At 39.8% G+C, this 26,974-nt stretch overlaps 1 protein-coding gene across 1 annotated transcript; it reads right to left on the bottom strand.

Annotated features, from left to right (window-relative positions):
- LOC129769162 (E3 ubiquitin-protein ligase Topors) lies at positions 1-26,378 on the bottom strand. Its single transcript, XM_055771251.1, has 4 exons — positions 25,578-26,378; positions 25,056-25,516; positions 6,674-8,945; positions 1-753 (listed from the first exon to the last, which is right to left on the bottom strand). Exons 1-3 carry the CDS (start codon positions 25,854-25,856, stop codon positions 6,734-6,736), a joined length of 2,952 nt encoding a protein of 983 aa, XP_055627226.1. The 5' UTR covers positions 25,857-26,378; the 3' UTR covers positions 1-753; positions 6,674-6,733.
- Positions 26,379-26,974: the final 596 nt, after the last annotated feature.

Here is a 26,974-nt window from a genome sequence, read left to right as displayed (position 1 = left end):
CTTCCTCCAAATACATATGGGCTGAATAAAAGTGCGTGCTAAGGAGGATAATCATTTATATCCAATTCATGTAAAATCATATTATCGCAAATTTACTTACATATTACGGCTGTATGCCACATTTCATTTATGCTATGCTATGTCTTATCATATTTTATAGTGTGTGAGTTGGGGCGTATTGTATTCTATTTTTTATATATTTTTTCAATTCTGTGTCAAATTTTCTTATCGACTAATCACATCATCTGATTCTCAGCGAATCGCTGATGGGTTGTAACGTTCGGTTAGAGGAGAAATAAGGTATTTATCATCAGATGTAGCATTTTTACACGGCTTCAACTATCGACAAGCTAAGATTCGACGGTTTTATTAACAATACACTCTTTCACTGCGTTATTTTTTCACATTGTTCTCATTCTGCTCTTATCTCTGAAATTTTGTCCTTGCCTTTTTTCCCTTTCCAAAAAAGTGTGCTCACTGATATCGATACAAGTGTCAAACAAGTATTTGCGTGTTTGGGAAATATCCCTTTTCTATCCACGCGTCAAGCTACTCAACAAGCCTGTTGTTGTCCCGTTGTGAATGCGCGTCGGTTGCGCGGAATTGAGAATAGGGTGCAGATACAGTGTTGATTTTTCTTCGATTATTTACAGTGGCGGTTCGCTAGCATAGCCTCTCTTCCGTTTGGATGGTATTCTCCTTCTGTTGGTTGGTTCATGACATTCCTTGGCGTAGGAAAATTATATGATGATTCTGTGGGAAGATGAGACATGAAAATGAAAAGGAGAAAAGGGCAATTTAAAAAAAGTCAAAATGATTCAGAGTTATACAGAAGTTTGTATTTCATTTGTATGGCCCTCTTAGAGAGGGAGGTGGAGTGTATTCATCTAAGAAACGTTTCGGCCCCCCTAAAACCTCCACATGCCAAATTTGGTTTCAATTGCTCGATTAATTCTCGATTTTGCAGAAATTTGTGTTCGATTTGTATGGCAGCCCACCATAGAGAGGAGTGTCTAACCACCATAGAAACATTTATTGCACCCTGAAACCTCCATATGCCAAATTTGGTTTCATTTGCTTGATTAACTCTCGAGTACTGCAGAGATTTGAGGAGTATCTAACCACCTTGTGCTCCCGTGGCCGAGTGGTTAGCGTCCCACACTATCATGCCGGGGGTTCGGGTTCGATTCCCGTTCTGGTCGGGGGATTTTTCGTCAAAGAAAATTCTTCCGGCTTGCACTGTGGTCACGCGTATTCTAGAGCTTGCCACTCCAGAGTACATTTAAGGCGTGTTATTCGGCATAGAAATCTCAAAATCTCGAGTATCAGGTCCCTACACACCACATCTTCGTCGACTTCAAGGCCGCATATGATACAATCGACCGACGACAATTATGGAGGATCATGGACGAACACGGCTTTCCCCGAAAGCTGACAAGACTGATTCAGGCAACGATGAACGGTGTGCGGTGCAGTGTGCGGATCTCAGGTGAGCTGTCGGAATCATTTGAGACTCACAGGGGACTTCGACAAGGCGATGGACTCTCCTGTCTGCTCTTCAACGTGGCGCTGGAAGGTGTTATGCGGAAAGCGGACTTCAACATGCGGGGCACGATTTTCAACAAGTCAAGTCAGTTTATCTGCTTCGCCGACGACGTGGACATAATCGGAAGAACACATGCGACGGTAGCCGACTTGTATACCCGACTGAAACACGAAGCAGGGCTGATTGGGCTTGGGATCAATGCGTCTAAGACTAAATACATGCTAGCTGGAGGGACTGATCGCAACAGAGTTCTTTTTGGTAGTAGTGTTGGGATCGACGGCGACGAGCCATGTACAAATCCCTAATTCGACCGGTTGTTCTCTATGGGCACGAACCATGGACGATGCTTGAAGAGGACTCACAAGCGCTTGGAGTTTTCGAACGCCGAGTGCTCAGAACAATATACGGTGGTGTACAGGAAAACGGAGTATGGAGAAGGAGAATGAACCACGAACTGGCGCAACTCTACGGCGAACCCAGCATCCAGAAAGTCGCCAAAGCTGGACGAGTGCGATGGGCAGGGCATGTTGCAAGATTGCCGGACAGCAGCCCTACAAAGATGGTGTTCGCATCTAATCCGGTAGGAACAAGAAGGAGAGGAGCCCAGCGAGCGAGGTGGTTGAACCAGGTGGAGCAGGACTTGGCAAGAATCGGTGCAGCTGGGAGTAGGAGAACTGCAGCCATGGACCTGGTTTATTGGAGAAGAATAGTGAATCAGATCTAATCTCAATGGGATGTAGAGTCATAGTAAATAAAATCTCAACCAAGTAATACTAATAAAAATGACGCAAGTAATGCGTTGAGAAGGCAAAAGTTCCACTGGAACGTTAGAGCCATCCAAGAAGAAGAAGATCTAACTACCATAGAATCATTTATTGCACCCCAAAAATTCAACATGCCAAATTTGGTTTCATTGGCTTGATTAATTTTCGAGTAATGCAGAAATTTGTGTTTCATTTGTATTTGTATGGAACTATCATGAAAACCTTCCCCGGCCCCAAAAACCCCTACATACCAATTTTCATGTCGATCGGTTCAGTAGTTTTCGAGTCCATAAGAATCAGACAGACAGACAGACAGACAGAAATCAATTTTTATATATATAGATAGATAGATATTTCTGATTGTCCGTCTATCTCATAGAAGTATTGATCCTTATTGGCGTAAAAACTCTAGTAATCGATTTTCACAATCATCATTTTCACTCAGCAACTTCTCCAATGCGAAAAAATGCTTAGTGTCAGGTCCGGACTTTATGGAGGATGCGTTGAAACTTCCCAACCAAGCTCTCGGAGTTTCTGGTCGCTACAGACGACCTAACGTTGTCCTGATGGACCACAACATCTCTGGGGACCCATTTTGGCGGTTGCTTGTCAATCACTAGCTTCAAACGGTCCAGTTGTTGACAGTAGAGATCTGAATTTAGTGTTTGGCAACTTATAATAAATGATTCCACCAAATAACGTTTTCATTAAAAAAATGGACAATTACCGATTTTTCATGGGTTTACCATCACACGCACTGACGAAACTACCCATGCAGCATCAATCATAGTAACATAGAAAAAATTTGACAACTCTACTCCTCGAACTCTAACCGTGATGGCGAAAACAGAGGAGCTACTCCGTTCAGAAGTGCGCGTTCAAAGAACGGTACCCCGCCGCGTCGAAAACGGACATCGTGCGGAACTTTGTGGACACCGGATACGCTTGTTCCGACATCTACAACATCTTGTCACTATTGGACAACAATCAGAGCATCGAAAGAAAGCCCGGTTCCGGACGGCCTACGACCCTGATCGACAAGAAGGTCCAAAAGATGTTGAAGAGGTAGATCACCGCTGCGTGTGGTTGGCCGGGAGGTCGGTGCAACCGGCCCAACAGTGAAAGAGTACCAGGCGAACATGGACATTAGAGTGAAAATGAAAATGGTCATCTCTAATTTCAAAAAGTTACCTCATAAAAAATGTTCACCACCTCGAAAAAACACCGTATACCAAATATTAGCTCAATCGGACTTAAAGGAGAGTGGCGCAAAGCGGTCAAAGTTTGAGTTTTTTGAAAAACGAGAAATCACCCAAGGGGAGAGTAAAAGAAATCTGGGTTTGCATGAAACGTCGAGATCTAGTCGGAATTTTGGGCTTGGGTCAATGCGTCTAAGACTAAATACATGCTAGCTGGTGCGACTGATCGCAACAGAGTTCTTTTTGGTAGTAGTGTTGAGATCGACGGCGACGAGCTCGAGGTGGTAGAGGAATTTATCTACCTTGGCTCGTTGATAACAACTGACAACAACAACAGCCGTGAAATTCGAAGACGCATTGTCAATGGAAGTCGTGCCTACTATGGGCTCCGCAAATCCTTGAGGTCCAACAAACTCCGACCCCGTACGAAGTGTACCATGTACAAATCCCTAATTCGACCGGTTGTTCTCTATGGGCACGAACCATGGACGATGCTTGAAGAGGACTCACAAGCGCTTGGAGTTTTCGAACGCCGAGTGCTCAGAACAATATACGGTGGTGTACAGGAAAACGAAGTATGGAGAAGGATAATGAACCACGAACTGGCGCAACTCTACGGCGAACCCAGCATTCAGAAAGTCGCCAAGGCTGGACGAGTGCGATGGGCAGGGCATGTTGCAAGATTGCCGGACAGCAGCCCTGCAAAGATGGTGTTCGCATCGAATCCGGTAGGAACAAGAAGGAGAGGAGCCTAGCGAGCGAGGTGGTTGGACCAGGTGGAGCAGGACTTGGCAAGAATCGGTGCAGCCAGGAGTTGGAGAACTGCAGCCATGGATCGGGCCTATTGGCGAAAAATTGTGAAGAAGATCTAATCTCTCAATGGGATGTAGTATCATTATAAATAAATGAATAAATAATTACCATTCTGAATCATATTTCGGACGCTTAAGGCATATGATGCAGAAAACAGATCCAAGCTTTATGCACAGTTATTTGGTTGATATTTTCAATAATTTAGTTCAATATGCTTTTAAGCTTTCCACTTTGGTACCTATTTGATTGAAACATAAAAAAAATCATCGAATAAAATGCTTTTCAAATGAAGCGAATAAGAATCAAACTTCGGACACTAAATCAGATTTCGGACAGATTGAATTCAAATTTCGGACACTTTATTCTGTAATTTTTTGGACGAAATTTACATTACACTTGATTATATTTTATAATCAACTGCGAAACACTTACCAAGCAATCACAGTAAACTGTTAACGATGACGAGAACTGATGAAACACGGGATAAATTTAAATATTTATGAACGGGTAAATTCTACGTGCTCACTCTAAGCAAACGTCAAACACAAACGATAATGAGTAGCTTTGTCAGACTTTTGCCGATTATGTTATAATTCAAATGTAGTTCTCATATGAAATGATAGTGAAACCAAGGGATTACTCTAAAAAAGCAATTGTGATATTAATTTTATAGTTATATCATCTGTGCATTAAGCATTTCAAGATATTAGAACAAAGTGTCCGTTATAGAAATTACGCGCTACATTATATTAATAACATGCGAAAATATGTCTCTTTACATAAAAATATTTACTTTTAGCATCAAAGCCATATACACGAAGAAAAATAGAAATTTCTGTTATTGCTATGATTCATATCAATGGAAACAGCTTGATTATTCAAAAAGTTTCACAAAAACAATGCAAATTGCACATTGCGATTGTATAGCCGGATTAGATGAAGTGTGCTCCCATTTAGACTTTGTGCTTTTTGCCCTGAAATGCTGGTCTCGTGATGAAGTAAACTATAATGAATATTCATGTGCAGATATCCTTAATCGGTGGTTAGTTTCGCAAAAAAGCAGAGGATTATGTTGAAATTAAGAACATATTCAGCCAGAAAGATCAACCAACTCTCAGATATGATTTCCGGGTACCTGATTGCTCTGCGGAGAAGTGAAATATGGTTATAAGAAAATTGATCGGAAACGAAGAAAATTCATCAATTGGCTAATTCATGGAAAATACAAGGAAACATTCGAATGTGAGCTCGAGCCTCTGTGAATCTAGGTCCGAACATGCTGATAATCGTTTGCTGTTATAATCTCGATTCAAATCTAAAGCCAGCGCTACACGATGCTACGAACACCCTCGAATGCTGGACGCTCGATGATTCGACGCATCGTGTAGTCGACTGACGAGCTACGAACCTACAATGTCGAGTGTCGAATATAATCGTCCGAATCTATCTTTGATAAGTTTTAGATGAAGAAACTATGGAATTGATTCATAAAATTAAAATATTGCAGTTTAATAATGTTGATTTCAAGCATTTTTAATTTACAGCCCGATATCAGTACAATTGCTACGGCAGCAATTTCAATACTCGCATCGTCATCCAGTTTCCTAACGTTTTTGATGGTAAATAAAAACAATAAACATTCGATCCAAATACTCGCCGAATGTTTGGACCGAGTGCATTAAATCGAACATTCACTTCACCGTGTAGCAGCACATTCGTCACAACATTTGTCGATTTATCGAGCCAAATGTTTGAGTCCAACATTCGAGTGAAACGTTGGACGAATCGTGTAGCGCCCGTATAATGGGAAGGTCGCTCAATGAACATTGCGAACATAGGTGCTAGTAAGTTAAGCAATATGCGTCACACAAAAGCTCTTGTTCGGCAACTAACTTGCCTAACTATTTCACAAAGTTCATGTTAGTTCTATGAAATATCGCAACTATATTTAAATTTTCTACAAGAACGTCGATTGATAATGAATCCGCTTCTGCTGCATAGAAACTACGAATGTAAACAAATGATGTTAACCCAACAGATGCTCCGCATGTATGTGTAGCAAGAACCCTATGCTGATTTCACACACATACACACACAGCTCGATTCAAGAAGAGGAAGCCCTCTGTAACGGCAAAGAAGAACAACATACGAGATTTTTTTTGTGCTAGTGCGGATATGGAAGAGTATCCAGAGTTTTGGAATATAGATATAAACTGCATTTATTTAGATGAATCTATTCTGTGCTAAACGGATGAAAGAACAAAAACACCTCTACTATTCACCTTGCCAAAATTGAAGTTCGTAAATTCATCAACTATCTCCTATTTGAGGCATAATCTGAATCTACGTACCTTCCCCACTGCTAGCTGCTCACATCACCACTCCGCAAAGTTCACCGTGCGCAGCAAATCTCAGAGCTCTACTTCGGCCCCAACGGCAATCGCTTGCGCAACAGAAACGTCATCCTCTGGCAGTTGTCCCACGCTATAGCCATGCTCCCGCTGCTGGACCTCCTGCAGCTGTAGCTGCTGCTGCTGCTGTTGTAATTGTGCTTGTATGTTCGATTGGTCAGAGCAATACCGTGAACTAATACTACTGCTGCTGGTGCTGCTATTGCTACTGCTTCCGGTCGATATCGTGGATGCAGTGGAGGCAGTGGAAGCACCCGATGTGTTATGTATTTGTTCCTCCGGTTGCTGCTTTGTGGATCGCAACAGGGAAGCTATCGTGCAGTGGCCTTCACTATCGGATGTGTCGTCGCTGTTATCGGGGTTGTTGCCCCCAACGGAAGAGGAAACAGGAGATGCATACGACGGATGGTTTGCAACTGGACCAACGCTCAGCATCGGTGCTGGTTCTGGTGCCGGTTCAGGTTCTGGCTGATCTTCTTCCTCGTTGGAAAAATCAGTGCTGCTTATAAGTTCCGAACATATGGGCGCCTTGCGTCGTCTTTTGGACGACTGTTTGAGCGTGTTTGGTTTTACGATGGCGTGTTTGGTTTTCTTGCGTTTTCTGCTGGAGGAACCAATAGAGGATTTGGGCGGCGAAGCATTGCTTCCACTGGGAACAGTTTCCGTCAGAGGGGCAGACTTGCAGGATATGGAAGTTCCTTTGCCACTCTCCGAGGAACTTTTGGGCGACACTTTGGGAACAGGTTTTTGCCGCTTTCGGTGGCGCTTCGACGACTTTCGGGGTTTCGCTTTCGAGCGCTTTGTTGTTTCCTTTCGGCGATGTTGGGAGGATTTTCGCGAAGAACGAACCTTCGATCGGTGTGAACGTTTTTTGAGAATCGCTTTCATTTTTTCCTCGAATGGATAATCCCTATCGTTGTCTTCTGAACTTGAGCTTGAACTGGAGCTAACGCTACTGCTGAGGGAACTGCTAGGAGTGCTCTCCGAATCGGACGTTGAGCTTTGGTCGCTAGAATCATCACTACTGACGGAAGGTGTCGCTGCCTGCCTTCGCTTGGTTACCTTACGCTTACGGATATTCGTCGGCGCCTGACTTCGAATGTTGAACTTGACTTCGTCGTGGCTCGAGGAATCCGATTCACTTGGCGCTTCTTTGCTCTTTTCCGATTCGCTTGCTTCGTAGATACTTTTGAAGCCGATTCCGTCCGAGTATCGATTCAATCTAGGCCTAGCGTAATATTTTCTCATGCCGGAACCGCCACCACCCGACGATGTCGAAGCACCATTATTGTACTCGGGCGGCGAAACGCTCGAATGTTCCTCTGCTTTGGTGATTGAATTATGATTGAGCCCATTCTCCGGAAACAGCTGTTCCACCATCGCGTTGTTCGCCGTTTCCCCAACGATTCGTCGGTTCTCTTCCTCATTGACTACCATCACGTCGCTGTCGCTATCGGACTCGAGACTAACCATTTCCGGTGTCCTCAGATGCGGTGGCTTCAGAGCTCCCACGATTCGACAGTCATCACTATCACTGGACGATAGAGATATGTTAGTTCCATCCTCTAGCCGGCTCATGCCTTGTGGGGGGACCAACGAGGTCAGGGGGTGCATTCGTGTCATGTCCGGAAAACTATGAACATTTGGCCCGGCGTTGCCCGTTTGCGTCCCGGAAGTGGACACGGAAACTATCCCACTCACACCCGCGCCTCCGAAGGATCCAGTCATGATCACGGTCTGGTCCGATGATCTGGTTTCGATGGTAAACTGAGTTCTTCCTCTTCTGCTACCACTGGTCGATGTTCCGACGGGTTCTACCGTTCCCGAGGTGCCTGCCACCGGTTCCACAATCCTGACCACGTCATCCTCACCTTCCGAAGCCGACACCCCGGATCCGGACGATGACGAAGAGGACGAGGACAGCACCACAACACTGTGGTAATAGGGATGATACTGGACGCATCGGTCGTACCCGATCATATCGTATGGCGATCGGGCAAAATTAAGCAACTCGTGAATGAAGAGGTCCGTCCGATCGCGAAGCTCAGACCACAACCAGGCGCGAAACCTCGACGAAGTGATATCGTTCGTCATCAGTTCGTTGGGAATGTTCTCCATAATCTGTGTTACCCGGTTAGGATTGGTCAAACAGAGCGCGACCAACTCTCGGTTTATCCACGGCATCAACCGATGAATTTGGGCAGGATTTTCTCTGAAAAGAAAACATAGGGAAAGCCGTTAGCGATAATCGATGGCCAAAATAAATCAATTACTCTTCAATTAGGGCCGATGGGGGTAAGACGGACATGTTAAGGAAAACTTCAATTATACCTTTGGAAACTCATGTTTTCCAAACTTAAAAGCAGTTTCTTACAGTTCAATATACTGGTTTTCGAAATAATTGGCCAAACGTTTTATAAAAATGTGTTTTTTATGTTTTTTTACTGAAATTAAAACAAGCCGAAAAGTAGAACATTTTTATCGATGCGGGTATAATGGACATGTAGCGGGGGGAATATGGACAGGTCAATAATATACGAAGCGTAGAAGTTTATCGCTCACGAGAGGAATAGTTTCGCTCTCTCTCTCAGTTTTTGTGCGTCCAGTAACTGAAATAGAGCAAAAAGAGAAAGCAATATAAAAAAGAGTTCTATATTCTTCCCTTCACTTTCCATCATGCATTGGATGTGATTATGGATGTGACTGTCCATTTCAACCCCACCAGTGCAATTATTTCAATAAATTAAATTTACCCTTTACGAATGAATTCGCTTTTCCTTACATACCTAATATCGCTTCTCTGTCAACTCACAAACCGAAATATAACCATTAACGAATTCCATTTTTCAATGGAACCACTCAAAATGCTTAATATCGAAGCCGCAAAAATTACATCCACACGCGGAATCATGTTTGATTTGCGGTTTTTGTTCCCTTATTCCACTTTTGATCAGTATTCATTGTCATAGGATGGTTTAAATATTCTAGAATAGCATGTAGAAGGGGTTCCCATCAACAGAAATTTGAAATTCATAATGCAACTATACGAATCAACCACCTGCCCATCATACCCCCACTGTTCGTCTTACCCGCGGTTCCCCTAATGGCGTTAGACAACACTCAGACAGTATTGTGATCGCTTCACGCAATAAATTGGAAGATGAAACCAGCAAAGAGAAAATGCGCCATATTTTACAATTTTACTGCGTTAACTCAATCCAGGCGGCTGAAAATATGGATAGTGTTTATGGTTTTAATGCAGTATTTTTTTGACGTAGGATTACGTCTTTCGGGAACATATTGGGGTACAAATTGAAAATCGAGAATCGAGCACATCGCGAAAATTGTCCAATTTCAAACGCTTATTGCTTAGTCATTTCATGATGGATTGATGAAAGTTTTGCGTCAATCGATTTCGGCACTCCATAACAATTTTTTATATTGAATAAAATAATATATATCATTAAACTAACTATCAAACAGTTGAATAATCTCAACCCCTATCCTAACGGAAATACCCACTTCTGATTGGTCGAAATTGACGACACATGCGGCGGGTCCCTAACAGAGACATCAAAACCAAGCTGCCTAGGGGAAATTCGCATTGCAAATACATGAAAGTAGGGGCAGCTTTTGCTCCCGCCGAGATGTGTTCCCAAACAGAGACATCAAAACCAAGCTGCCTGATGGAAATCGGCATTGCAAATACATGAAAGTCGGGGTCATTTTTATATTGGAAGTAAGAAGAGTGATACGAATAATTCTAGCAAATAAAATTTAAATTTGGAACTTTAATGTTGGTTGCTTCGTGAAACTCCATATCAATGTCCGATCGTGTATTGTGAAAAATTCAGCACAAGGGTAGGTGTAAAATTGTATACGATAGCCGTTGTGTTAACCCTTTCCCGTACAACATAGAGTCTCACTACATATAGTATTAGGTGTACATATAGTATTAGTTATTGTTAGTCCAATTAAAATTCGCATTGGGTTGAATAAACAATCAGAAAGTAAAAATTATAAAAGAAAATTAGCTTTCCCATTTCAAATATATTTTCCCTATATTAAAGAAACATGTTTTTACTGATAAAAAAAAATTGATAATTGTGTTCGGTATTGATAATTATCTTATATTACATTGGTGAATTATTTTTCTTTATTTCATCAATACATATCACAAGAGGCATCTCGTCTAGGATCATAGAGGGCGGTTCTCATCATATCTCGTTCCACTTCGGTATCCTTTATCTGATACGCACCATCCAACGACTGTTTATCATCCTTCTGTCATCATCACCCGTTAAACACTGGTGGAATGAACAAACAATACCCAACAACCAAACAAAACGGTCCTTTTCAGGTCCACCTAATCATTATCAAAGAGTTTAACGATGTAAATATCCAAAATCTACAGATAACCTAACGGAATCCTACGTCAATTATGCGGTCGTGTCTCGGACACAACCCTCCTGTGACTTTTTTTCATCAATTTAGGTTTCGTAGATTCGATGGGATTTTGATGTCAAAGATGCATCAAATTTAAAATCGTCATTTTTTCGCTCTGGAGTACATTCCATCATTGACTTCTTCATCACCAACATGGATCACAACATCGGTGAACCAATTGCCCTCAATGGGATGAGCTCGAATCACTACCCAATTGAACTAGGAGCGGATGCCGAAACCAGAAGGCAACAATGTAGACTGGACTATCATCTTGTGGATTCTAGAGCAAATTGTTAAAAGGGACTATCTTCTTTAATCGATTCTCTTCATCTACATTCTCTTTCATTAATAACTCAGCGGAAAAAGCCTTTTCTGATATGTTCGACGATAAGGAGTGTGAAAGGGAACCTCGTTCATCAAACTACGTGGCAAAAATGGAGCAAAATCTGTCTGAAAGGCTGTGGTAATCGAAAGAGAAAGTCGATGGAGAGAATCGATCAAAGAAGATAGACCCTTTTGACATGTTGCTCTAGATTTGGTGGAATTTTAGCAGCCCATCGACAACAACACACTCCAGAAACGATTCAGGTGAGTGATTCCGTTACTAAACATTTGATTAGGCCTCGGAATCAGTGTTGCCACTCGTACAGATTTTTTCGTTATTTCTGTAGGATACAGAGTACAAATTTTCGTCAAGAAGTACTGATTGGTCCATTTGTCCATTTCTGGATTTTTATTACATTTGAACAAGGCAACATTGAGGTACATGACGACTTTTACACCACAGTATCACTTGGTGCTGCTGATCATAAAAGCATTTATGATTGATGATTGATCAGTTTCATTAGGACAAAATTCCTTATAAGGATCGTCTGAAAGGATTCGCGTCGGACGGTGCGACGTATGTTTTGCCCCAGATCAACCGATTGAATCGTTTGTTCCAGGCTGAAAAACCTGAATTAACGATGCCACATGAAGAGCTGAAAGATTTTTATTTGATCACTAGCTGACCCGACAGACTTCGTCCCACCCAAAATTTATTTATTTTACACAATTCTCGAAGATTTTTCAACCACTTGCAAATAACATATTTCTCCGTTACATGGAATAAATGTTTGATACAGAAAATATGATAGAATAAAGACAGTTCTAAATCGGACAATTCCTTTCTCGAGTTTTGCTATAGGTAATATAGGAGTGCGTTCTATCACATTAAAATCCATTTGCACTTATGAACAAAAATCAATTTTTAGGCACAAACATCAAATGGACTAACAACGTTTGTCACTATGTAATTGTAGAACATATGCGAATTTGAATTTTCCTTATTTTCTCATTTTCCTTCAGAGTCCAAAAATTTTCAATTGTCATGTTTGATTGAAATATGTGTATTAATTTTACCAGACTTCCTCCAATCCAGAGGAGAGAGGGGTGTCATACCATCATAGAAACATTTCTCGTATCCAAAAACCCTCACATTCCAAATTTGGCTCCATTTGCTTGAATAGTTCTCGAGTTATGAAGAAGTATGTGTTTCATTTGAATGGCAGTCCCCTTGCCTTTAGAGAGGGAGAAGGATTGTCAAACCACCATATAAACAATTATTGCCCCCTAAATTGTCCATATGCCTAATTTATTTCCGTTTGCTTTGTTTGCTCGTGAGTTATGCAGAATTGTTTTCCTTTGTATGGCAGCCCTCCACTTGGAAAGGAGGTATGGGGTATGTAACCACCATAGAAACAAACATGCCAAATTTGGCTCCATTTTCTTGATTAGTTCTTGAGTTATGGAGAAATTTATGCCTCATTTGTATGGAGCTCCCTCTTAGAGATGCCAAATTTGGCTCCATTTGATTGAATAGTTTTCGAGTTATGCAGAAATATTATGCTTCATTAGTAAGGCAACCCCCCTTAGAGAGGGGGAGGAATGTCTAACCACCATAGAAACATTTATTGCACCCTCAAACCTCCACATGCCAAATTTAGTTTCGTTGCCTTGATTAATTCTGGAGTAATGCAGAAATTCATATTTCATTTGTATAGAGCATCCGCTTAGAGAGGGGGGAGGATTCTCGAACTATCATAAGAATCCTTCCCCGGCCCCAAAAACCCCTACATACCAATTTCCATGTCGATCGGTTCAGTAGTTTCCGAGTCTATAAGAATCAGACAGACAGAAATCCATTTTTATAGATATAGATTCACACTAATATCTGCGAGGAATCTTACGTTGTTTCAATATCCAATGCTATTAAATATGAAGATTATTTCAAAAGCGACAAGAATTTTAGGCTGGAATAACGGCGGAAAAAAATATCAGAACAATGGGCAGCGAAAGGCAGATCGTTTTTATGGATATTTATCGCGGCTTTTTTGTGGCGCTGATCAAGCAAATGAGAGAGAGATTCGATTTTGATGATCCGACGCTCAAGGCTGCTTCAATGTTCAATCCCACAAACTTTTCCAATTTGACAAGCATTAACGTTGTGTTAGAAGCGTTTCCAGGATTCTACAATGGGAATATACATGATCTGGAAATTAAACCCGTACCCTAGCGATAAAATTACTCTGCAAGGAAATCACAATTTAAAAAAAAAAAAGCAACATGTTCAGGATTTGTGGACAAAAATTGGATGTCTAAAATGAATTGCCGGTTGGCTCGCATTTTCGGCGCTTCGATGTCTTGTTTGCAACGTTCTCATTATGCCTCACTCCTCGGCAACTGTGGAACGATTTTTTGACGTGGGACTACGTCTAACCGGAATATATGGAGGGTAAAATGAAAACCTAAACACAGAACATGCAGGAAAAAATGAAAGATTTCGAATGCTTATAGCTCGAACATTTCGTACTGGATAGGAGAGATGTTTGCATCACTTGATAGGGAATATTTCTACGCATCTATCGCAACTAACAAAATGTTGTTTTTCATTAGATACACAATTGAATAACTGTAAAATATTAGGCGTTATCTAAACGCCCTAACTGCATCGTTTTGATTGGCCCGATTTACGGTTTCCCTAACACAGCCATCAAAACCAAGCAGCCTTGGGGAAATCGGCATTGCAAATACATGAAAGTAGGGGGACTGCCGTGTAATCTCATCGAAAAATGTTCCCTAACACAGACTTTAAAACCAAGCAGCGAAATCGGCATTGCAAACACACGAAAGTGCCTAGAGGCGAGTGAACTGAGAAGTTTAAACCCTCTTAAAGCCAAAAAGAAGAAAAAGAACACACGAAAGTAGGGGGGGGGGCTTTTGTTCCCACCGAAATGTGTTCCCTAATAGAGATTTCTAAACCAAGGTGCCTAGAGAAATCGGTATTTCAAATTCATGCAAGTCGGGGGTATTTTTGTTCCGACTGGAATGTGTTTCCCTAACACAAACTACAAATCCATGAAGCGTGGGGAAATCGGCATTGCGAATTCATACAAATCGGGGGTATTTTTGTTCCGATTGAAATGTGTTTCCCTAACACAGACTTCAAAACCGAGGTTTCTGGGGAAATCGGCTCTGCAAATAAATGCAAACTGCGAGTACTTTTGTCCTCGCTTGCCTTTGCGCAGAGTGGAATATGTCTGTCCTAACATGATCTTCTAAACTTAGGAACCTGGGAAAATCGTGCAGCCACTAGAAGCGAATGAACTTCCCAGTTTCAAGCAAATTCGAGATTCAAGAAGTATGTACACTTTTGGGATGTAAACTTCAGAGGGAAATGTAAAATAAAATAATCGTTTGATAATTTTTTTTTGGTCTTTATTGGAAAGATTTTCAGCCTTATTCTGGTTCATCAAACGTTTGATAATTCTTCCGTACATATATTTTGTTCTAGTCATCATACCAAACGTAAAAGGTCCGTCATTAAATTTACTTGTAACGAAGAACAATCAATCACAATAAATGAATTGACTTTACACGGCATTTGTTCATTTTTTTCACTCACAGAGCAAATATATTGAACTCAATTGAATTTGGAAACTGTTTCATTCAATCAAGAATTTAATCAATACAAACGAATGATTGCTAAGCTAAGGTAGTTCCACGTGAACCTTGCGGTTATATCATAGATATAACCCACTAATTTTTTCAGAATATATTCAGAACAAAAATAAGCTTCGAAATCGGCTCAGCAACGATACAATGAATGTTATTTTGAGATCAAAGGATTTGATTTGATTAAACATCGTGGCGGAAATCACATACAATCAATATGAGTTTGGGTTTGTTGAAAAGTCCCAAGTCTCTAGTTGCTGATGCTAACCATGAGGCGTTGAAATTATTCAAATTTTTATGTTTTTAAACGATTTCCCTCGAAGAGAAATTATGATCATGGTTTGTCAACCTCTGATCATGGTTTGTCCAAAAAATTATAATGGTTTGTCCGGTTTTAGAAATCACAATTTTTGAAAGAAAAAATTTTAATTTTCAAGTAGATGTTGCATTTATCATTTTTTGAGTTTACTGTCATCATATTGATCCATTAATAATTTAAGCTTTCTTCAGAATATTGCCTTTTCTTGGGCATTTTAAAAGTATTCACCTCAACACACTCAACACAGAGAAACTTTATTTCTGCTATGCGCGAAGGACACGATAAAATCTCTAGAAGTTTGAAGCCTCTATAATTCAAGGCGTCGTGCACAAATTACGTAACGCTAAAAATGTGATTTTTGGACCACCTACCCCCCCCCCCTCCCCTATTTAACAAAAAGTAACCCCCCTCCCCGTTATGTTACGTAACGCTAATCTTCACACAAAGTCAAAGTCGTTCGTTCAACATAAAAAAATAGATATCTGCCCTGGTCAGAATCAAATGTTCTTACGGAAGTTTCTTATATGCATGTAATGACATCTTGAACAAACATAGACGGAAAAATAATGCTGACATCAGTTGGGATTGGATGTCCTCACCTGACGAGCAAATCGCTTTATCGATTTTGGAGTTTGCGAACTCAATATATTCTGCTTTGATGGAAAATCCGTCGATCGCTAGATTACTCCACACATCAGCTAACGATTTCCCTGTATACCTAAAATGTTTTGTTTCCAGTTGAGATCCCTCAAGATCATAAGGAAATATTGAACCTACTCACTCCCGCGGAAGAGGAACCATCCGACGATCAACGATTGAAAGCAGTGCGTCCTGTAGCATTTGTAGTAAGGCATATTGGATCAAGATTCAATTGATTAAAATGATAAATCGAAAATATCTATGACCTTTTCAAAACGGGTTCTCGCCTGGTCCTCCATCCACATTATTTATGATAACTGGCTTGATTATTCCTTGATGCTGAAGAGCCTCGAATTCAGGCAGCTCACTCACTCTTTTAAAATCGAGCCCATAAGAAAATGCGTTCAAAGCACAGTGCCTTCCTGAACGAACCGCAACGTACAGTGGACCACTGTATTGAACTGCTTCTGCTTGACCAAGGTGCCCTAACATCCTGCGATACCACACGGAATGAGCTTTTGTTTAGCAGCCATGATAAATTCAAGATCTGTATTTTTGGTCTGAAAAAAATCTTTTTATTTTAGCTTTTTCTCAAAAAATCTGTATTGAAATCTATGTTAGATTTATAAATGCAATTTTCAAGCATAATTTTGCTTTAGCTTTAGTATCATTGTTTGGCATAGAAATTATTGAAACAATACACTGTAGTAAAAATACATTGCTTTATTGAGGTGCAATGGAAATTTATTCAGTTACCAGGGGATGCTTGTAAATATTACAAGCATCATTATAATATATTTCAGGTACACACAAAAACGTAATGGTAGTAATGAATTAAAAGGTAGCATGATAAGGCTAAACTGGAGAACTGTCAACTGTCAACGCTTGAGAAGGGCACGTGAAGTTACTATATGGCTAATGCTTAGGATATGGACAGGACATGATTTTTTCGTTCTAAACAAATTAATCGGGTGTGTTTTTAATTTCTATTTCTTATTCAAACTCTTTTCTTCCAACCATTTGATGGTTCAGCAGATGATCCTAAAAGTTATTGTTTTGTTCTCGCCCAGTTCAGCAGCTTCTATCTCTACATCTTCAACACCTGCGTAGATATATTCATATGCTTTTCTAAATCTCCAATGTCTGATCCTGGAAATTCAGATTTGATATTTTATTCTTGGCATATATTAGGCTGTCAAAAAAGTCCTGCGGTATTTTTTTTTTTTTTTTGAATTTTCATTTGTTCATAAAATTAGTTACAATCATCTGTTTTAAGTCAAATATGCGCCGTTTTGTTCGATGACTTGTTCCCAACGAGATGACAACTTCATAATACCCCTGTTATAGAAGCTCGCTTCCTTTTTGGCAAAAAACTCGGATAGCCAATTTTCACAGGCCTCTTTTGTGGCTAACTTCTGACTACCTAGCTCGTTCGCCATGGACAAAAACAGGTGGTAGTCACTTGGTGCAAGGTCCGGACTATACGGCGGATGCAAAAGAACCTCCCATCCGAGCACCCGGAGCTTCTGGCGCGTCACCAAAGAAGTGTGTGGCCTGGCGTTGTCCTGATGGAAGACAATGCGGCCTCTGTTTATCAAAGATGGCCTCTTCTTCATGAGTGCTACCTTCAAGCGGTCCAGTTGTTGGCAGTACAGGTCCGAATTGAGCGTTTGGCCATAGGGAAGCAGCTCATAATAGATTATTCCTTGACAATCCCACCAAACACACAGCAGAACCTTCCTGGCCGTTAATGAGGGCTTGGCCACCGTCTGAGCCTCTTCAGCGGGCTTCGACCACGACCGTTTGCGCTTCACGTTGTCGTAAGTGACCCACTTTTCATCGCCAGTCCCCATCCGCTTCAGAAACGGGTCGATTTTGTTGCGATTCAGCAGCGATTCACATGCGTCGATACGGTCAAAGATGTTTTTTTGCGTCAACGTTTGTGGCACCCATACATCGAGCTTCTTTGTGAATCCAAGCTTCTTCAAATGGTTAATAACGGTTTGATGACTTATCCCCAGCTCTTGGCCGATGCTACGGCTGCTACTATGCCGGTCTTTCTCGGCTAATTCAGCGATTTTGTCGCAATTTTCGACGACAGGCCTTCCGGAGCGTGGCGCATCTTCGACGACCTCTACACCAGAACGAAAACGTTGAAACCATCGTTATGCGGTGGAAATAGAAACTGTATCAGGTCCATAACCTGCACAAATTTTATTGGCAGCTTGAGATGCATTTTTGCCTTTGTCATAGTAGTACTGTTAAATATGTCGGATTTTCTCTTTATGTTGCTCCATATTTGCGACACTATAACTCACGAACGACTTAACCAAACAAAACACTGTCAAGGACTATATTATAGCGCGCAAAAATACCTTTCCAACAAGCTATAGTATGACTCGATACAATGAATACAACTATAACTACGCGCTTACAACGACACCTCGCGGAAATACCGCAGGACTTTTTTGACAGCCTAATATTATTTTCCACATTCAAGAAAGTAAAATAAAGCCTTCTGGTGTCCGAATTAATCTGAGTGAATTCAGGTGTTTTAGTTTGCTTTGTTCAATTTAACAATCAATAGCAAAAACTAGTTCAGAAAATATGATTTCGATCGTAGTTGAAACTCTCTAGGTTATGTTTAACGACGGATTCGAGTAGGAACCTGCGAATTCAGCATTTTCAACGGTTCAATATTTTCTAAACTCATTGAATCCCTTTTTTTTTGAACAATGCATTTTCAATTCAATTGAAAAATAAACTTTATAAGGAAATTAATTTTCACGACAGTATATGTGCACTTTTCGAATTTTTATTCTCTGTACTTTAGTAAGAAGAGGATAAACAATGTTATTTATTTATTATTACGGTATATGAATAAAATAGGTGAGATGGGAAAAATATTATTAACCCCAAGCCATTATTGCAACGTTATTTTGAAAAATCTGTTAATTTTGTATGAAACACAAAAAAAATGTACTCTGTATATACAGATTCTTGTTTTGAAAAAGTCTTAAAAATCTGTAGAAATACAGATTATTATGTAGATATGGTAACCCTGTTCGAGATGCGTCTATCGGTGCTTGCTTACTGGCGGTTGTAAAATCCATTAAAATACGTGCTTTATCATCTTGGCTCAGGAAACACACCTCATTCGGTCCCAGAATCGAAGCTAGCTGCTCAAGCATATAGGGAGCAGTGAAATTATTTAGGAATAAAAATGGAATTTTGTTAGGTAACGATCACGACTACCCCCTTCCCCCCTATGTCACATTAAGTAACGAAACCTTGACCCACCAACCACCCCCAAACCCCAAACACTAATACAAAACGAGTCATTTTCATTTTGATTTTCCCGGAACTTTTATGAACGATTTTTTCTTGCAATTTGTCGACTTCCTTATGTGTGTTTTCCAAATTTTTTTCTCGAACTTTGTGGAACATCGAACTTTTATAAGTTTTCGAACCTTTGAATTTTTGTATGTTAACAATCATTTTTAACCACAAATTATGAATTCTTATGTTATTTAAAAAAATATTTATAATTTATTGTATTTTTTATAGTAAATAGGCTCTTTTAATGTGTTTGTCGTGTTATACCGCCATGTTCATGAAATTTTATGAATTTGCTCACAATTTGCAACAACTTTTCCAAATACATCATTATGGTGAAAAATGTGTATTTTAGATATTGCAAATTAATGTTTTTTTCGGTAAATAAAAAAAGATACTATTTTTTTTCTCAGTGTATATTTTTTCATGTTTGGACATCAATACTCTATAACTCTTTCTAAGACACTATTTCGGTAGGACTCATAGTTTTTGAGATATAAATTATCAGAGATTTCTCTTAGGGGCTGTCCACATACCACGTGGACAACTTTAGGGGGGGTAGGGGTTGCGGAAATGTCCACGCTTGTCCACGGTTAGGGGGAAGGGGGTATAGACAATATCCACGTGGACACGTTGAATGATTTTTTTTGAAAAAAAAACTGTTCACATCTGTGTTCAACAATATATGGAAATTTCTGCATTCGTATTTATCAACAAAAAGGATTGAACTGTCTGATAGTGCTGAACATCTATATTTTTCATATAGTTGAACTTCTTTGCTGAAATGTGTATTCTGAGGATGTATTTTGGAGTGTATCTTTGAGGCAAGCGGAATGAACCATAATCAGTTATCCCCAAAACTGGTCTTCACCCGGAGAAAGTCATCTTTTATCTGGTGCGATTCGAACGGAATTCTGCATCATGCATTATAAATTCCAGCAAGTTCGAGTACGCAACTAAACGAACCAAAATTTAAATTATGCCAAATCCCATGTTTCTTTGACAGCTTGAAAAAAATTCTTGGAGTTTGACTGGGATGTGGTACTCGGTGGAGTACCTATTTGGGCCGTACTCACCAGATATTGCGTCTTCAGATGCCGTTGGAAAAAAAGGGCAAGAATTTCGACTCATGGAATGGCATAAAAAGTATCCTGCACAGTTTTTTGACGAGAAAACAAAAGGTCTGTGGATTTGTGGAGAAAAAAACGGTGCACATGCAGTACCCTTCAAGAAGTTAGAACCACTCAAGTTTTTAGCAATCAGGAAAAACTCAGTTGAAACGAAGTGTAAAAAGTGGGAAACATTCACTATCTTCGTTAATTTTATAAAGGAGTGATAATGTGAAATGGGGAGTAACATCTGGTTCTAAAGTTATGGAACACCGATACTTTATTTTTTTTAAGGATTACAAAACAATGAAGGTTACAAAGTTTGTTTTATAAACTATTTTCGTTTATAAAACAAACTGTCGTTTATAAAACAAACTGTCATTGTCAAAGTCATTGTATACCATTCTATCATTTGGACCGCATCTCTAAAGGCTAAAAAAATGAGTGGTTATATAGTTATGAAACGAAGTATAGAATCGTATAAGTGTGTATCCTAAAAATTATGCTTTAGTTTTTCCCCTAAAAATTGGCAAAAATATTTCGAATAATCCTACATATCCCAAAACTTACAAAGTTGTACAGAAAGATCATTGGTAGATTTTTGTAGTGCAGATTGATGATTAGAAAAGCTAAATGAACAGCATTAACTATTAGGGACAGATTATTTTGAGCGTTTATAAGATTGGTTATTTGAATTTAATTGTTCTATTCAGGCGCGAAACATTAAAAAACTAAACCGCCAGTGTTTCATAACTATAGAACCTGATGGAAAAGTCAGAAGTAGAACGAAGTATTTCGGAATCATTTGTTACTGTTTTTGTGTCAAAACCACCGCGATTATTGGGTAATTGGGCACCAGTTAACGAAATCCGGACGGTCTTCAGGGACTAGGGACTTCCCACATCAAAACCCATTCGAGAACTTGTGATGAATAATCTTATGAAGGGTAGATGTAGCTAAAAAGCAGTATCATTATTTGAACGGACATTGAACTAAAATGAGTTACGGATTAGAAACTGGTTGTAATTCATGCAAAATCGATTTAAATTTTGGAAAGGAGTGATAGTTTTCCATCTGGTTCTTCATTGATGAATCTCCGGCATTTTTAATTTTTTAGAATTTTTAGCGCCTGAACAAAACAATAAAGTTCAAATGGCCTGTCTTACAAATGTTATTATATCCTACACTATATACTCCACTTCAGTCGGAAGCTTAAAGAACATTCCAGCTTAAAAACTGGAACAGCTCAACCAGCTTACATTGATTTCTGAAAGAAAATGTTGACTAGTGATGTTTCTAACTAAACAGTGATACAAATAACTTCACGGGCAATGTTTGGCAATAAACCAAAAATTGACTACGAAGCGCTATTACTAATGAAGCTAACATTTTTATCAAGTAAAAACAGAGAATAGAGAATAAAAACGAATTTAAAATGGAATTTATACGCAACAAAATTTTTTTGCCGAATTTTGTTTCCAAGAAGAGATGAAATGTCCACGTGGACAACAGAGGGAGGGGTATAGAAAATGTCCACGATTGTCCACGGAGGGGGAGGGGGTGTCTAAAATCACGCTTTTTCTGTCCACGTGGTATGTGGACAGCCCCTTACTAAAATCGATACGCCCTTTTCAAAAGTTACACTTGAGTCAAAAAATTCCCAAATACTGTGGAAAACTCATTTGAAAAATGAGATGAGCTTTGTGCTGAAACACAAATTTCTGCATTACTCGAGAATTAATCAAGCAAATGAAATCAAATTGGGTATATTGAGGTTTTAAGGTGCAATAAATGTTTCTATGACAGTTAGACTCTCTACTAAGGGGGGAGGGGCTATTTCTGAATTGCTCTGCATCACACTTTCGTTCAAATCGTTACATTTGTTCTATTCCATTGATCACATTCGATTTATTTTATAGATCTTGAAAACATTCAAAAACACTTACGATACATTAGTTATTTTAACCAAAATATTCACTAGAATTAATTTATATGGCAGAACAACGTTTACCGGGTCAGCTAGTAAAATATACAATCCGAAAGCACCCAAATTGGAGACTTTTTCTTCTCTATTTCGAAAGTCGCGTAAAATGATCAATTCAAGTTAGTGCCGTTCATAGACACCAGAGGAAGTTTATTTAAAGATATATTTTCCAGGTCTTCTTTAAAAACTGCAAGTTCATCTGATACTTGAGAACTCCCAAGAATTTTAACGTCACGCAACAATTGGCCATCTTCTTCTATTCTTCATCCTAAAATCTGTTACTTAGATCCATCTTCAACTTCTTTGTATTCTAGTTAAAAGATTCGTCGAAACCAACGACAATGTATAGCTTGTATTATGCAATGTTTCATTGAGGACAGATTTAGTATACGGGGCAATTTTTTTTATCCCATCTGTTTATTAGGCTCATTTAGCAATTCAGCTTTAACAGAGCCGAATTTATTCGTATACATTTTTTATATACGGGGCAATGCCAAACATCATTAAAAACTTCGCTTAGTTAGACTACCTTACCTTTCTGGCTGTCATGAAACATTACAACCATGTCTTCTTACACAGTGCGGAGTGGTTTGTGACACATAACTCTCTCCGGACACCACAGAATCTCTGTATCTCCACAAGAGCTTTGGTAACATGGTTTTGAAGCAAGAATTCATCGATAGTTTTCGAAGGGAAAGAGAAAGGGAATTGGTTGAAGTTGAACTGCAGGCACTGATTGCATAAGTAAGTGAGAGTCTAACTAGTCAAATACAATTGTTTTGGTACCATTAACTGTTTAATTACTGCAATAATAAAAATTCTAATCTGCGGAATTGCATTTTTTCCAGGTTGGAGGCGAAATTCCCTGATTTTCCCTGATACTCTTTGAATTCCCTGATATTCCCTGATTTTCAAGGTTTTTCAAGGTAGTCAACACCCTGTAGTAAATAAATTAATATTTTTTTCATGCTAATAAATTATTTTTTGACGTAGGACTACGTCTCACGTTAAGGGTGCCAAATCAGAAAACAGGTCACGTTTTTATGAAATAAAGTTAACGTTAATAACTATTTTTGCTGCCAACGGATTTTAACGATTCGCATACCAAACGAATCGGAAATTTTCTAAGATTTGTTTTATATACTACACATTACAATCCCATAGTCTGTATATGGTTTAAATTGATGAAAATTGGAAGCATTCCCATTTACCGAACAAAGCTGTCAATAACGGGCAGCTTTCGCAGCCGCTAGAATAGAAACACCGAAGGGGGAACGCGAAAAGAGATTATTGGCGAAGTAAACTCCACCCTTGCATAGTAAGTAAGCTGTCGCTAGCGTATAAGTATTACATCTCCTCTGAGGAAAATTCTCTGAATCTTTCTGTGCCCGAAACAACAAAAGTCGCTTATTCTGCTCGTTTTGTGTTTTATGTTTCCCCTCGAGCTGTGAACGCTAGCGAATATTTTACATGAAATGCATCTGATTATTATGATAATAGGTCGCTTGTTTTCGTTGCGCGAAACTCGGAACTTGTTCAATTCTTGTACATGTGAATAGCATTCATATTTGCTCTCGTGTACATCGGCTCTGTTCTGATGCAACAAGCTCCTAATTTTGTTGGCGGTTTTGACCGCGGGTCGAGAAACGATTTTTCATAAACGGTTATTCTCGCGATGTTTAATTTTTATCGCTGCAACTGTGTGCATCTGTTAGACGCGTGTTTGATGCTTGTTTAATGGCGATGCACGGAAGATGCCTCTCGTTAAATACTCAGTGCAATGCGTGCATTGAAATAAAGAAACAATTTGCGACATATGACCAATTAGTGTATTGTTCTCGCAAAGGCAAGAATCGTTACTTCTAGAAATGATTCCTCAAAACCACGCAAACCATTAAACCTTTTCAGGGTCCCGGAACTTTTTACTAAAGAGTTATTTATGAGATTTCGACGTATTCGCAAATAATATCCGAAATGATAAACCAACAAATTAAAAAAAAAAGATTGCGTAGTCCTAAGTCGTAAGCGTTCGTGTCTCGGATACAATCCCTCGAGTTTTTCGCACTTAAATACATATAAAAAAAAACTAAATGAACGAGAATTTCGTCAAATATGGTTTTTTTTTTCATATACCACACAAAAACAGGTTTTCCTGTAGTTATTTTCAAATTCTCATCGTGCAACGTAATTTGTCCAATGTACAAAGCGGTCAGTCAAATGTCCAATGAACATTTTTCGCTCGGAGGCTTCAATTTCAAACTAAAATCACATAACAGTAACGATTGGTTTTTCAGAAATTATATTGATTGCTTGTGGTGAAAGTAGTGATAAAGATCGGTTCCTCTTGAAACAATTCGCGGAACAATGTTCCGGTCTTCAACATCGTTTTTCTCGAGTTGATTTGAATGTTACATAGACATTACATTACCTTTTAAAAGTTACGCGAAAATTAATCAAGTTCTTCCTACTAAACCTTATAATTCAGAAAGTACAAACCTGTAGAAGGCGGCGCTACATTCTCGCAATCGGCCGTTAATATCGGGTAGCGGTCTCGCGTATAGATGTCTATGGTAGATATACCGTCTCCACTCGGGACCATTCTGTCTGGAAGGTATCGAATCATTGGGAAACTCGCGACTGAAGCGTTGCACTAGTCTGGACTGATTCAAAAATAGTTGCTGCAGCCTCTCGCTTTGACTGGGCTGAACACGAAGCGTTGCACTGTACGTGAAACGGGGTGGCTGCGAAAGGGTAAAGTCCAATCGATGATACACCTGAGGATGGACTCGTGGTCCTCCGATCGAACCCATATCTATCGGACCATCTCCGTTTGACGGACCAGGCGGCGACGCAGGGGGAACGATCGATATTATGTGCTCTTCGTATCGGTCGAACGCCTTCTGTCTGTAAATAATGGAACGGAACACCTGCTTGCAAAGCGGACACTCGGCTTTGATCTGCAAAATAAAATTAAAATTAAAATCTTCTCCCCATAACAGTTTTAAAAACTCAATTTACTTTGCTCCATTCCAGCAGACAACGATAGCAGAATTGATGACGACAGGAATCCGTGTAGCATTTCTGACGACATTTGCCCAAGCAAATGGCACACTTGGGAGGGGGCGAGTTGCGGCCGCTCTCCATCGATCCATTTCCTGCACTTGCCGAACAATTGTCCAGCTCCTCCGCCGACGAAGAACTCTCCAACATATCCAGCAGTGTCGAAGACGGTGGTGTATTCGAAGCAATCAAAATTTCCGGAGTCGGAGGACAGTCAATTACTTGCACTTCCTCCATTTCAACACTCTTTATTTTAACGCTTGAAAACCTCTTCAAACCCAAGCAAAATCAGTTCCGGAAAAACAGACACAAATCACAAATAATGCGAAAGAATCCGCGTGAATCCACCTATCGAACCGAAAAAATTTGCTTCTCTTTTCCTTCTGCTTTTTTACGCCATTAACGCAGCGAAAAACTTTCCATCATCAAATCCATCCGAACGAAGACACGATTTAAATCGTGAATTAAACCACAAATACGAGCCAAAGTTGCACATGAAATGCCACTGATTGATTCCCGAATGTTCGTAGCTTCTCTCTGCCATCAGCACAAGTTTCACAACGGTATCAATCACAGTCAAATTTGATCCCTACATATGCACCATCTTTTCTGTGATTAGTCTTTTTTGCTGCAGAACAATGTCGACTTCGATGGGTTCGCTCTCCTACGAATTCGTTGCTGGTGCTGCTGCTGCTGCTGCTGCTGGCAGACGATATCAAAACACCTTTCTGACATCTATACATGCACAGCTAGGTGTAAAAGTTCCGACTGTGTGTGTTTAGAATCTGTTTCGAACGGAATGACAGCGATGACAGCAGCTGACAAAGATCTAAACAAACGGGTGCGTTGAGTTTTCAATCGAAAGGTGTTTGTCAGTATCATTTTAAAATAGCCGCTCAATATGAGGGGCGGCTGAATTTATTCTCACACTGAGCGACTCTTAAAAAAAGGTCAGAATCTCAGTGCGTTGCAAAAGTTTTTACCCATCTGTGTTTATGCTTCGAACTCATATCAAATTCTTTCATCAGTCTGTAGAAAGCCTCGATTCACGATTAGAAAACATGAACTCACTGCGAAATACTATTGTAAGTCGCGAGGCCAGATAATTGAGCAGTGTTAGAGCTACTACATATTAGGCACCGCAATTCGATCTGTGTTGACGATGTCAATCGGATCTTCAACTCAGCTCTGCACAATGAGGAAACTCAGACGTAATGAAATCGTTAAGTTTTCATCCATCAAATGCATAACCGCTGGCAGAGATATCGTTTCTTCAAATACCAAAGAAAATCATATAAAGAGTGAATCATTAAAAATAAAATAGTTAAAAAATATAAAGCTATATAGGGGAGAGG

Source organism: Toxorhynchites rutilus, chromosome 2 (genome assembly GCF_029784135.1).
Source record: "Toxorhynchites rutilus septentrionalis strain SRP chromosome 2, ASM2978413v1, whole genome shotgun sequence".
NCBI lineage: Eukaryota > Metazoa > Arthropoda > Insecta > Diptera > Culicidae > Toxorhynchites > Toxorhynchites rutilus.
The sequence above is the reverse complement of the archived record's forward strand: the minus strand, read 5'-3'. Positions and strand labels throughout refer to the sequence as shown.

What these genes read in the sequence shown, in the direction of transcription:
- LOC129769162 (XM_055771251.1), bottom strand. Translation starts at nt 25,856, where the DNA reads ATGGAGGAAGTGCAAGTAATTGACTGTCCTCCGACTCCGGAAATTTTG. An exon ending in GTCTGCTGGAATGGAGCAAA is followed by an intron (nt 25,517 to 25,577) that starts GTAAATTGAGTT and finishes TTTATTTTGCAG; the next exon opens with ATCAAAGCCGAGTGTCCGCT. An exon ending in TGTAGCGCCGCCTTCTACAG is followed by an intron (nt 8,946 to 25,055) that starts GTTTGTACTTTC and finishes TTTTCTTTTCAG; the next exon opens with AGAAAATCCTGCCCAAATTC.